Source organism: Lissotriton vulgaris, chromosome 7, assembly GCF_964263255.1.
Source record: "Lissotriton vulgaris chromosome 7, aLisVul1.2, whole genome shotgun sequence".
Lineage (NCBI taxonomy): Eukaryota > Metazoa > Chordata > Amphibia > Caudata > Salamandridae > Lissotriton > Lissotriton vulgaris.
This window is the reverse complement of record NC_141695.1, coordinates 1,019,435,231-1,019,449,966: the sequence shown is the minus strand read 5'-3', so window position 1 is coordinate 1,019,449,966 and position 14,736 is coordinate 1,019,435,231. Positions and strand designations below refer to the sequence as shown.

The following is a 14,736-nucleotide window of genomic DNA, read 5'->3' as shown; positions in this document are numbered from 1 at the left end:
TCTAAAGGTCCACTGTCTTTGTCTGCGCTGCCTCTGTGGTGGTTCGGTGGGGGGTACGGGGGGCACGGGGGTGATGTGCCTGGGGGTGGTGGCAGTGGGTGTTATTGCCCTCTTGGGTCTCCAGGCTGCATGGCCAGTAGCTCCATGGCATCTGTTGTTCTTCAGGTGTGGCTTTGGCCTGGGTTCCCTTTTCTGGTGCAAGTTGTCGTCTGAGTTTACACCAGGTCAGAGCAGGTGTTAAATTCCTGCTGCTAACACGCATTATCGCCTGTTTTGGGATCTTATCGCCGATCTGGCTGGTCGTTGAGAGTGTTGTGGAGTGGTGTTGTTGCTGCTTTTTGCATGGGAACGACTACTCTGCATCTCTTTAGCGATAGTTGCCAGGGTAATCTGTGGTGATGTTTTTGGCGCCTGCTATCACAGGAAAACTGGTAATATCGGCTGTTTGCACCAGCTTGTGAATGGGGCGATAAATGTATCACCACTTTGGCTGCGATAAAGTGACGATAACTCAGAGGTATGTCCTTGAGAATATGCCCCGTAGCTTTTGGTATGTGAGGGCACATCATTTTTAGAAGTATGCATTTGAATGGTAGTTTACTTGCCATTGGTCTACAGGTTTGTAAGCGAAGGGAAGGCATTGTGAGGATCTTGTGCTTTTATAGGGAATGAGGCATAGGAGGCATAGGACCCGGATGCTAAAACCCAAGAATCCATAACTAAAGTGACATGCGATCAAATCATTGATTCCTGACAGTGTCTCCATCTTTCTCCTAGGGATAACATCTTAGAAAACAGGACAATTTAAAGTTAGGAGAAGCCGTACAAGCCTGTTGTACAGAGTTGTCGGATTTCAAGGTAACAACTTCAGAACCATATCTCGAACCAGTTAAGCAAATACTTATCTGCCTGACTAGCAATACCATAGGAAGTTAGCTAGAAAAAAGGGCAATTAGTTCAGTTCGGCCAGTAAAGCAATAGCAATATGTGAGACAAAGTAGCTCCTAACAAGGCAGACATAGGAACACTAACGTCACTGTATTAATTGTAGTAATTATGGTACTTGCCTCTGAGGCAAAAGCTGGACAAAAGATTTCCTTAAACTAAATCAGTTACCTAGCGCCATTGGCAATGCATTCTGCATATACTCAATTGTTGAGCTGCAAAAGTTTACATTATATTAAAACTATTTTAAGTAATTTTCTCTTCAACTCATAAACATTATTTGAACTAAATTATAAATTACATAATGAACACCATGTGTTCCATATGAGGGTGTTGCAAACACTAAGATGACTAGTGAGCATCTCAGCAGCCATCTATCTAAAATGACAATGTTCAAAACTTTAGATTACTCCAATCCTAACAGAATGCATTTACAACAGGAACCCCTAACTAATTGTTTTTAAAGATAGTTATCTAGTTCCATGGAAAGCAACCATAGAGGATTCACAGTTAAAATATACCTTGCTACTAAATTCAAGTAATATTGTCTTTGCTGATTTGATTTTACTTACATTATAGGACCAAGTATTGTTTCTGGAACAAAATAATATTCTTTTGCAACTTCTTAGAATATTGGGAATATTGATCTATAAAGTGTCTGTTGCTTTGGGGTTGCTGGATATTAATATATACCATGTCCCCTTACAACATTATGTTTGCAAATGAGTCACAATAACTTAAGATTTGCAGTTTTAATAGGCTCCTGCATGTTTGTAAACTATTTTGAAGAATCGGTCTGTTTAATGAGGGTAAAGTTGATGGGTTGTTTATGGTCACCAAGGGAGCCTACCATTTTGTGGACCTACGTTTGCTGATTCCATCAGACTGCAGGTGTATTTAATTTCTCAGTACTGTCAATCTGCTGAAGCAGAAACCAGACACTCTACAGTTCTGATGTAAGCAAACACAGGCCCCGAAATGTTTGCAGCTCTACAGGAATAATAGTATGGTAACTTAGAAGGAAAAAATACATATTACACAAAGTTTTTAAAAAAAGTGAGAGGTTCTTATAAGTTATTTTACAATATATCATAAGGATGTCTAGCTTGAATTTAATTTTTAAATGCATTGTATGGTTTCCTTGGAATTATTTTTAGTAGCAACGTTAAATGTGTCATCAAAACAAACAACCAACAAAAAAGCATTAGTATTGCATAGTTGGCTGAATCAAGTTTGAAATTCCAGCTAACTGCATAAAGATTGTCTTCAACAACAGGTTTAAAGGGCACAAGTGATTTGAATGAGGGCCATGTTATTGCCTTTGGTGGACCGTAAACTTTCATTTCCCTTGCTGTCAATCGCACAATTTTATAAAGCACAATAAAAAAAATCACGCATCAACAACGGGCAAGATTGGATATTGGTGTTCATTAACTACAGATACAGTAGTTGGTCATACACATGGCAGACAAAAAGACACAATTAATACACTCTGATAAAGCGACAGAACTCATCACATAGCGGTTTGGAATGTGTACCTGAAAGACAAAACTCTGTTCAGGTTGTTCTTTATTTATATTATTCTGGATAATTGGAACATGCTATTTGTAGTAACATAGAAACTATTTACATGATGTTGCTTTGCATTATTCTAATGTTTTGATGATCTTATCTAACATCTCCATGGAAAAAGCAGGGCATGCTCATTGATGCAATGAGTTTCCTGTGCCTCCTAGCATTCCTGGAGCAAACAGTGGAATTGAGGAGTTTGATGAATATCATGCACACTGCCTTTCTGCAGGTGGGCAGTTTGATGCAAGTTTTAGCATGCACATTTGCTCTGCTATTGTACGCGTCACAATGAAATATTTAAATAAACCATTTATTTCCCACCTCTGTCGTATCTTCCAATCAGGGCTAGCAGTGTATCCAGACCACTGACCAAAAGGATTTCGATAAGTTACAAATCATGTTACACAGCATAAGCCAGGCAAATGGGCTCAGATTCATTTGCTAAATATACTATGCCCATTTTATTTTGATGTTCACAAAACCTAATTTGAAAGTTTGCTACTCAACCAAACCTAAAGAAATGTATTGCATGTGGTTTTACATTGCTGGATAAAAAACTCTGGTAGAATGGCCAGCATGGCATACCCCAGAGAACTGTTTTTGGAGACAATTGTATGCCACATTCTGCATAAGGTTTGGAAAAGAAGTCCGCAAACACTGTATTAATCTGTCTCAAGCCAAACATGAATAAACCAGGTATGTGAAGTCAAGCTAATCTGTACCATAAAGCAGCATGAGACCAAAATTGGGAATTGTGACCCAGATTACAGCCAGAACAATGTCATAATCCCCTATTTCTAACAAAACAGTTAAACACTTGGACTTGCTACCTGTCCACGTCTATGCCTTTTAAGGGTTACATCTATGCAATCATAGTGGTTGTGAAAGTAAACAAAATAAAATTAAAAATAGCAAATGTTGCCTTCGCAATGCAATTGTTCTGACATGAACAGAATCGATAAACAGGGTATAATTACCAATATTTTAAATAGCCACATTGGTTTGACCGCAATAATGTGTTAATGTATTTTTAAATAATATCTTGTTTAAATTGTCGAGACAGTAATACTTGGTTCATTGAATTGCAATATACAAAGAGGTGAAATAAATAGCTTGTATAATTATATATATAATATATATATAATATAGCTGGTTTTAAAATAGTCCTTTATCATTGGTGTACTAGATCAAGAAGTCCTTTCAATGTAGTAGCAGCATTCTCTGGAACTGAGCGCAATGCAGGATCACACATTGTGACGCCTTATGTCGAAAAGATAGAGGAAGAATTGGGCATTGAGTACTCAACAGAAACTCAACGACTTGACGTGCACCCCTTGATTCCTTGAGACAATCTGCAGTACACAATAAATAGACTACTGCAAATTGGAGTCATCAGTCATACTTTGGAAAGAACTTTGGCTTTCTTTGGTTTACTTCTGGGAATACGCTTGACGTTGTCCATACCTAATAAGAGTCCCACCTCCAGTCAACTTAAATAGAACAGTTCATTTTTCAAGTCACAATAAAGTCCTATAGGTTTCCCCAGCTTTTCATTTTCATTTCAAAACAATAAGTACAAAAATAAAGCTTCTTCCTTTTTAATGTAAAAATATTCCTCTGATGCAGTTTTGTGGTCTGATGTGATAATTTATATATTTTCTCTTCCTTTATCCTGTATTTGCGGGCCGTAGTCGTTTAGTCCTCTTGGTAACTGTGGTATATTTGAAAGGTTTCTGTAGCTCAACAATACCTTTTGGGTATCTCTTCATAAAATGAACATCTTGCTGGTTTTCCCGCGTTTTGGGGCCCTTTCGCGGTCTTCCTCTTTTGGTAAAACCAACGTACCATCCGGAGTATTTTGCGGACATCAATGCCGTGTAATTGTTTTCAAGCACTTTTTCAATAAAAACGCACTCTTTGCTGGTGCCATCAGGCTGCAAAAAAAAAAAAACAGAAAAGGAAACATCAGCGATTTGAATCCATTTAGTAAAATTTGCATAGCTTAGATAACAAACTACAGAATGCCTAATCAAGATATTTCAGTAAGATTAGCACTGGAGGTTAAATAAACAGAGAACTGCCATCTTTGAATTTGAGACATTTGAAAAAGGTGGTTGCAGTGTAAAGCGAGAGCATCCCTGAAAATTATTTGGCCAATTTAACATACCAAAAGGACTAGCAAACTGTTATATAGATCCATGCATTTTTGTTTTTCATATGTGCTGCCTGCCGAAAACTGTATGTATCTTCGAAAAATCCAGAATTCTTATGTTGCATAAGAGCATTTACTTGATCTTTGGCCAGATGTAGGAAACAATAGTTGCAAAATACTGTTCGCTAATTGCGAACAGTATTTTTGTGACCAGTGTGGAATTTTTCAAACCGACATATGTACTAATAGGTCTGTTAAGAAAATTCTGAACACCAGTCATTCGCAATCTGACCTACCTCATCAGTCAATGTGAAGGAGGAAGGCTGCAAATTGTTGCTCACTACGATTGGTGACCATCAATGAATGGTGGTATGCTGGATTGCTTTCTGAATAATTGTTTTTTTCTGTATGCAGCCCATTATTGTTAAAGGAAATGGGGCTGTGATAAACAAAAGGTTTTTCAGAATTTTTAAAGTTTGGGAGTGGACAATGGTCCAGTGCATCATTGCCTATTTCCAAAAAAACACTTTTTACATTCACAAAATGGAAAGGGTCCCATGAGTGTGTGACATCATTTAGGCCTGTCTCATGGGAGGGGCGCATAAAGCATGACCCTGGCAGTGATAAAAGGCTACTGCCCTTACCAAGAGTTAAGTAGCATGAGGGCAGTGGTGGAAGCATACTGTTTTTGTGATGGTGATCAGTAGAGTGAACAGGCCTTTTTACCTGTGTCACTGTACTGAGTCCTATCAGCCCACTCATGCAAAGTTATTTTGCTATGTACCTAATTTGTCCTTGGCTTACAACGTGTTAGTTTGTAGCGCTGCGCAGCACGCATGTGTGTGCTGTTATGTATGTGTGTCTATATGTGTTACAGTACACAAAGGTCTGTGGGTTCCATTTTGGAAACCCTGGGCTTTAGAAAGGCATGCGGAGGTGGAGAAGCTATCCCAGACAGACTTGTGGACTGCCTGCGTTCCTGAGAGCTGGGTGGGATGCTCACATTAGAGGAAGAGAGAGCCATGCTGTCTTGGGCACTTCAAACGGGTTCCTTGATTCTGAAAAGGTCACTGGTTCTGGGCAGATCTTTAAATGGAGATGGTGGAATGGGAGTATCATAAAGAAAAGTGGTTGGGGTCTCTGTAACCTTTTGGTAGGTATATGTAAGTGAGGCCGACATGCAAGTATGATATCCTAGCCGTTCCATAACCTGTGTGTGGGGCTATCAAGTTTGGACTCTCTCTTGCTGTGACAGACTTCTTCCTCGACAGAGACTGTGGACGTCAATGTGGGCAACCCCCACAACACAAACTTCAATGACTACGACAATAAGGACCTGATTCGTTTCTGGGATGTCAGTTCTTTGTCAGGGAGATGGATTAAATGACTTAGTAGCCTTGATGTATGTACCGCCCACCAGATTTTCAAATGATCTCTTGCCCACTGGACATTTCTAGCATTGACAGTCACCACCATCATGGCAGTTCCTGTCAATGCATGATGGAGCCATAAGGCAAACTAGCCAATTTTGTCAAAAGAAAATCCCAAAAAACAGAATGCCGATGCACCGATGATGAGGGTGGAATGGAGCACTTTTAAGTGCTGCATACTACCAGGTTTCTTGGCAGTGATGGGTTTTGAAAACCAGCAATATGTTTGTGTCACATTCTGCTCATAAAGAATCATGTACTTCAGGTGAGTGATAATAAGATTTATTGGTACCGCTTCAATACACCATCCATTCCAAGGCTACTTTGGGCTTCAACTGCCGGCCCTGGAGCCAACCGTGCACAATATTCCAAAGAACGCTACATGCTTCTGGAAGCTTCTCTTTCAATGACAGAGTAATGCTCCTTAGCTCCTTTGAGAAAAAGCAATGCATAAGCCACAACCTTTTCATCCCCATCTACTACCTGTAAGAGAACGGCAACCAATCCTCTAAGACTTGCATCTGTAGTCAAGATTGTTTTCTTACACATATCAAATGAACTATATTAGGCATTTTACTAATACTGTCCTTGATTGACTCAAACGCTGCATTATATTCATCTGGCCATGCAAACTTGGAACCCTACTTAAGGATCATCCTCAAAACTTGAACCACACTTGCAAAAATGTTAACAAATTTAGAACAAATTCTGTCAACCCCAAGAAGGATCTTACTTGGTCTTTATCCTGTGGAGTTGAAGTCTGTACAATAGATTCAACTAATTCCAACTTAGGCTTGCTACCCTAACAGAAATTGTGGGGCCGAGATAAGACAGCAGTAAGCCTTCACATACACGTCTCCTTCTGCAGTGTGACCCTCAAGGCCCCCAACACCCAGACGGATCAGCAGCCTCCCTCCCCCAAAACTTTGAGACCCTCACGGTGAGTAGCGGCGCTTAACAAACCCCTGATTGATTGATTGATTGATTGAAGCCAGCCTTACCCAAACTTACTAGAACCAATCTCAAGGTATTGTCATGTTGCACCATAACCTAACTAAATACTAAAATATCATCCTGAAAGTAAAAGATATGAGGAATTTCATCAAAAGCGTTTTCACCACTCTTTGGAAACATGTAGCCTTGGATGCTAACCCATAAAGTATTCTGATGAAACTGTGAGCATCAAGAGGCGTAACAAAAGAAACAAGATACCTAAACTCATCATGTAATTTAACTTGATGGTGCGCAGAGGAACGATCTAAAACACTGAATACTCTGGCACCACCCAGGACAGAAAAGGCTTCTGAAATATAGGGTAAAGGCTCCTGGTATACCCATATGTTTGTTGAAGTCACTGAGGTCCACACACATTCTTATCTGCTTTCCACCATCTTTGGTTGCCATATTAACAGGCACAAGAAATTCTGAGGATTACATTTTCTCAATTACCCCATCTTCTAAGAGTTTACCAATTTCTCTTTTGAGTGGCTCCAACATTAGATTAGGAACCCGCCTGACTTTATGCACACATTGAAGAGCATTTCTCTTTAAAATATTCTTATGCTCAAAGCCCTCTCAAAGACCCAATTTGTTCCTAAATACTCAGGGAACTCCTCATATATTTTGTGGCACTCATATTCACTAGACACTGATATAACCTGTTGAAGTGCATTAGGACTGAGTATAATTCCCATGTCACATTGGTGGCACCCCCCAGCAAACATGGCTATATAAACCTTACCCACAGTCTCTTTGTCAGCAAACTCAATTTTCATAACAACACAACCTATTACATCGATTCCTTAGCCTCCATAACTTACAGTATTTATGTCAGCGTTAATAAAGCAACTTGCTTGTCACCAATAACCTTTTTCCCAAGTTGTTGTCGCTTACAATTGTGTATGGCGACTCTGAGCCTGCCACCACCCTTATAATCCTCCCATCCAACTTAATACTGCCCTCAGGCCTGATGATTGGGCCAATATCCACTTCACTCATATCACGTTTATATTAAAAAAAAACTTCCACATTTTTAGATTTCTCTCCTTTACAAACCCAAGCCTAATGGCCCTTTTCCCCACATTTCCTACATGTAGAATTCCTTGCAAAGTAGCTCATGCTGTTTGAAGAATTATTCGGATTGCCACACCGATAGCATTTTACTTTAAGCTCTCTGGATTGTTTGTTACAGCTGGACATTTTTCCTTCTTTACTCTCTTTCTGCATGAAAGCTCTCTCACTCATACTACCAGAGTCATCAATAGCTACTTCAGCAACGGGGGTGCCACTTACAAGTTTTTCCATTAACAGACATTTACCATCCCATTAAATTGTATTTTCCATACTCTCATTATGGCAACTGCTTCTTTGAGGTCAGGAGTTTTTGCTATAATTTTTCATGGACATTTATGTTGTTGGTACTTCATACCAATTGATCCCTGATCAATGTGTCTGTTAATAGACCAAAATCACAAGTACGAGCCAATGTTCTTAAGCACGCCACATATTTCCCAATGCTTTCCATCTGCCCTTCAGTTCTTGTAAAAAATGTATGATGTTCCAAAATTACATTTTTCCTGGTGTCCAAGTGCTTCTCCAGCTTAAGTACAGAAATGCCATAAATGTCTCTTGGTTCCCCTTCATCAGTACCCAAGTTTAAAGTCTGCAAGCTATCATATATATTCTGACCTTTGACACCAAAGTTTGTTTCCTGGCTGCTGAACATTTTCTCATCCCAATTGCTAGAAAGTATCAGTAAAACCATTTTTCCAACGTTTCCAAGGGAATAGTGGTTCATCCCTCTGTGAGACAAAAGTTGGAGGTTGAGACATGCTAGCCGTAGCCATGTTTGCGAAAAGAGATCAAATAAATTAATAACTGATCTCCAGTTACTGTCTAGTTAATGAGCAGGTGATGCTGATAATGCTGATTCTGCTGAAGGTTCTAACTGTGTTTGCTCACAATAAACAAACATAGAAGGACAATGAGTAGAACCTCAAAAATCTCACGTAAATCACCATTGATGGGTTACAAATCCTTTCTGCACACAGGAGCACAGTAGAGAAATGTGCACTAAAGCTTGCAGGAAACTCCTGAAATTTTTCCCATTTTAAGAAGATGGCCGTCAGTTTAACATGGTACTGTACTGTCTGAAGTGCATACACTTAAAAAACACCTGATCCAAGATGGCGCATCTGTAACACACACGTAACACAATGCACACAAGGTCCATAGCATTCGAAGGAGGGTGAAACCCCAGCCTGCTTTTCACAGTTAAAGTTCAGGCATGAGCGGTAGATTGTAGCCTTACTTCACGCAGTTTGAAGGTGTGGATGAGGAGTTACAGTTCAGGGGCAGTGGTGGTCGCCCGCTTAGGAATAAAATAAAGGAAAACCCAAAACAAGGGACATCTCTGTAATTAAAGATGTCAGATTCACAATGGAAATCGTGGAAATAAAGAATGTGTTACGTGCTGAGCTGGACCTCCTCTCTTTCGATAAATGCTCATGAGTCTACAAGATAGGAGAGGTTGGTGAAGGATGACTGTCCCCTCCCAGGCAGCTCCTCACCAGTGTTACGTTCTGCTCAAAATGGATCACGAACTTCAGGAGAGTGAAGATAATATTTATGGCAAGGTCTTCAATAGACCAACCATCTCAGGGCTGCTTCAGACTTCCACTGCCAGCTCTGGAACCAGATTAGCACAATATTCCAAAGAACATGTCATGCTTTTGGAAGCTAGTAAAAAAACATTTCTAACCTTCAATCGGCATGAACCATAACAGTTTGCCTTTCTAAATTAGGTGGGTAGACATATAGCCAAACCTCAGACGGCCCTTAAACCTTTTGCCATCAGAGATGTTGGAGCACTGTGGAGTCGTCTCTGCCATCATCAAACTGTAGTCCACCTGCATTTAAATTGGGAGGGCGGACCATAGCCTTGGTGGGGACGTAACTCCATCTCCATTGTGATGGTGGTCCCTTTCTGTCAAGATGTAAATTGGACCCTTAATCACATCTATGTTTGGAAACCAATTATAAAAATGGGAGATTGACCCTCCAAACATTGTAAAAATGTAGCTGTACATCAGTGTGGAGAAGCTCAGCACACCTTCTACCTTTTCTGAATAGGACTGGGGACTAAGGTCTGGTAGTCTCCCTGCTGGGTGAGGCGGCATCACGCAGGAGAATCAGGACCGCTTGTTGTGGAGCCTGGAGCATCGGCATCTGCCTGGCTGCAGAGCCCAGAGGACCTTGTGAGGAAGAGAAGGGAGTGTGGAGGAAGTGAGGTCCAGTGAGGATCCTGTCAAGTGGACCCTTGAAGCAGAGTGTGAGGTCCAGGTCCACATTGGGCTCATTGCACTGATGATGGCATCTGCCCATGTGCTGTTGTTTGGGACTCCATTAGGCCAGATGGGCCTGCGATGAAGATTAAGGGTCATCATCCTGATGCATCACTGTGAAAGAAGAGGGCTGCTGCCCTGTGCAAGGCTTTTACACAAAGGAGCTGTGTTCCTTTGTGCCGCTGTTAAAGACGCCCGGAGCAGCATGCAACAGTGAAGCATAGTGCCTTGTGACCCGTGGAAGCAGAGTATTGGCCCAACCACCTGAACCCAGAAGCACCTGAGACCCACAGTCAGACTCAGGAAAGACATACATCCTGCTGGAGGAGCGCTGTTGATGCTGCCGAACCTACAGCGTCCAGATTTCTGCTCATTGCTGGACTGCTGAAATGCACCTGGGCCTTCAGTATCCCAACTCCAGCGAGAGCGGGTAAGAAGTATTATCTGGCCACTATACCACTAAGGGAATTTCCTCTTACTAAAGATCTCCAGGACTGAGATACTTCGACTCATAAAAAGCAGTTGTCGAACTTTAAGAACTTCTAAGACTTGTACTCTCTAGCGAGGTATAACCCAATTTTGCTTCATGTAAATGGGGAGTAACCGCAGTCCACAGACAGGAAAGTGGGACGCCGTATCTTACCAGGAGAATGCTAGAGAGCCAGCTATATGAAAACTGTGTATATTATTTGTGGTGTGGCTTATTTCACTTTGTGTTCATATATAAACACTACTTTTTTCATAAAAACTAGTATCTGGCTATACATTCATTTATTGGGGTTGCTGAGCGTGTTTTGAACCTTGTGACTGTGTGTACCTTGAATCTACCTCCCCCTGAGACGTCTTGGACTGCTCGACCCATGCACCACTGAGATTCATGGGCTAAAAAGGTACTTTGCCCAGTTGCTCAGTCTGTAGTAGAATGGGCAATGAAACATCAGTAATTGGTGCCTGTAGCTAATGCTTGTCCTGTTGCCCTTAGAAAGGGGCTCTGACCAACAGACAAACCAGAATGCTTTTTCACAGAATAAGGCCCCAAGAACTCGCCCAAAATGATAGAATATATATTTTGTCAGACAAAAGTTAATAAGTGAGCAAGATTAGAGTAGAGTTGGCATAGACACATGAGAAAATCACATAAAAAAGTCGTGGGACTAACTCAAAGAAGAAACAGCCTTTAGGGCCATATATACAAACCATTGTTACAGTCACACATACACCGAATCAGAGTTTGCAAATACAAAAACGCTTTTCTAAATGTACTAATTCCATTTTAAAAATCTGGAAACTTTCACTGACTCCTAAAATTGGATTATAACCACTTCCCGATTCAGTATTTGGAAGAGGCATATTATAGGCGTCCCTTCCAAAGACTGATCCAATATGCAGTGTATCAATGATTTACAACCGAAATCTCGTAGTAAAACATTGAAAAGCTACTGACTCCCGAACAGCAAACTTAAACAAGAAAGTAAACTTATTTGTTATAAATCCAGCACTGTTTCCTTCAAGGAAAACTGGCTGCATTTAAAAGAAATGTTTATTGAAAAGCGTTCACAGCCATGGTGGTCTGCTGATCTTAGCAGTTCACCATTCTTGTGATGGGTGTCAACTGGAGTGAGCCACAATAGTAGTAACGGATAGGTCACATTACAACCCACTCTGCATTGTCATTTTCTGAACCGAACTATTACTACATAGGTCAGTTTGTAAAATATTTTTATGATCACAATAAACTGTCGCAAATTGCAGCCAGTTTTTGGCGCCTTGAAAATAGTACTTCGAGGGGCACATGCATCAAGCGATTTTGGAATCGCAAACGGTGCGAATCGCAAAATTCGGCCGTTTGCGATTCCAAAATCACTTTTTGGGATGCATCATTATTTTTCTATTATCGCAATTTAAGAAATCGCAATTTTTTGCGATTTCTCAAATTGCGATAGCATTTAAGAAATCGCAAATTTTGAGATTTCTTAAATGATATGAATGATTATTTTTAATTCGCGAATTCGCAATTTTTAAGGGAAAAATCACCATGAAGTGAACCTTCATGGTAATTTGCGAAAAGTTTCAAAAATGCAAAAAAATGCATTTTTGAAACTTACATGTTACACACACACATGCCCTTGGGACATGTGTGTGAGTAAAATGTACTTACATGACATTCCGAGAGTGCAGGGGGGGGTCCTTGGGACCCCCCCTGCACCCTTGAAATTGCATTCTCATTTTGCGATTCCTTAATTGCGAATTCGCAAAATGAGAATGCCTTCTCATTGATTCCTATGGGCCTCTAGGCCCATAGGAATCAATGTAAAGCGTTTCCTTATTTGCGATTTGCAATTAAGGAATCGCAAATAAGGAAAATTTGGAAATCACAAAAAAAATTGCGATTTTTTGATGCATAGGAATTAGCGATTCCTAAATTAGCGATTCCTTTATTTTCGCAATTTAGGAATTGCAAATTCCTACAATGATGCATGTGGGCCCTAGTCCTTACTACACAAAGAGGTGTTCTGGGGACATGCTTACTCGATGAATTCACAATCTCATCAGCTATCCTTTACTGCATTGCATTCACAGTCCTTAAGTGTCATCAGAATGCATATTACATTTATGTAGCATCTTAAGTGGGCATTCTAAACATATACACAGATGCCTTATAGCTCCTCTGTCCAGGAACTTTCCCCATTGGGAGTACATCATAAATCAGACCCCACCCTTCAAAAAAGGAGAACTCACTCTGGAATTTGCTTCTACTTACCTCAGCACCCAAACTGCTAGGATCCATTTTCTCTGGTAGCACATACACAACGTCCTTGCATTAACCAGTCAAAATGTTATCAATCATTAATGCATGTGGAAACATCCCAAACATAGTGCATTTCTTTAGCTATCTGTGGTAGCAATTGTTTCTTTCAGGGAATTGTAACAGAAATAAATGGATCTTTAAATCTGATTGACGGATGATGTCATTGGTTCCAGATTCTGGTGTCATATATGCAAGCCTAGGAGGCCCAGAGAGAGCCTTTACCAAACGACCCATCAAGGAAAAGAGATCAAATTCCTCTTCTGTCATGACGTTGAACCTTGAACTAAGCTTCTCATCCTTATGAGGCAACCAGTAGCAGCCTTCAAAGTATAAGCCTTTACTTGTAACGGTAGCTCAACACATTTCCTCAATGAATAAACTTCATTTTATCCTTTTTTTATAGTATGATCTACATTTACCTGAGGGCTATAAGTATTTGGGTATGATAGTAGCAGTTTGTGGTATGTTTGCCTAATGTCTGAGTGATAGTAAGCATGGTTGGATCCTGACCTAGGAGTATGTGTTTTTCTTTATTTAACTGTAAATGTTGTTGATATCCAGTGGTCCTGATCATGAGTTTGTCATAGGAGTAGGCACTACTTATTGCACCAGATACAATTCAACTCCCCTGGGTTCAGAATTTACTGGGTACAATAAATAGCATTTATTTGATGTTTTTCTGGAATAAAATGCAGATTTCGGTACCTATCGCTCCAAAATCTGCATGTTACAGTAAATACTGTACTGTTTTCCCCTTTTGAATTCAGGAAGGTTTGCCCTGACGAAATTCAACAATGGGTGATATTTTTAACACACTTGCTAATCACAGGGTGCAGTAAATAACTCACAACTTGCAAGTATGATCCCTGCACAAAGACGGGGTTAAGCAGGGGTCAGAAAACAACAACTCACTCACGATCCGCATGTAAAGATGTTGTCTGGGTGTCTTTACTATTAGAGGCCCTCTCGTCCCCCACCAGATTCCTAAGGCGTATAAACAGCTAGCCTTGTTGGGCTTCCCTCATTTGTCTTATCTTGTTTCTCTATGCCAATGCTATAATTAAATATTGCACCTTTTGCAAACCATGGTTTTTATTAGGTCTCGGCTAGCTTAGACTGCTCATGCGCAGTCTCGCTGGCGAGATCTTATGTCTCAGAGTAGCGAGGCTTAAACCCGCCTGTCTTCTCCATTGGCTGGCCTCCTAAACGGCGGCCAGCCATTGTAGAAGAGGTCTCTGTGATGATCTCTTTTCGCTGTAAGCCCCGTCCTTTTCGGATTGAGGGGCGTGTTTTTTTCGTTTCTTTCTCAAAAGAAAAACACGCCCCCCCAGTCTGAAAAGGACAGGGCTTACAGTGAAAACAGAACAGATCAGAAAAGTTGGTAGCGCCCATTTCTATTGAAAGTGATTTACGTATACATTGGATGACGTTGCGCTCGTGGACTTGGTTTAACGCCCTCTAAAACGTTGGACAGCCTGACCCACA

At 40.6% G+C, this 14,736-nt stretch overlaps 1 protein-coding gene across 1 annotated transcript in view; it reads right to left on the bottom strand.

Moving 5' to 3' along the window:
• Positions 1–2,354: 2,354 nt before the first annotated feature.
• FGF18 (fibroblast growth factor 18) overlaps positions 2,355–14,736 on the bottom strand; it is an 885,588-nt gene continuing 873,206 nt past the window's right edge. The window contains exon 5 of the mRNA XM_086931439.1: positions 2,355–4,451. Within this exon, the coding sequence (XP_086787565.1) occupies positions 4,185–4,451 (267 nt within the window). The 3' untranslated portion in view covers positions 2,355–4,184. The remainder of the gene's footprint in view (positions 4,452–14,736) is intronic.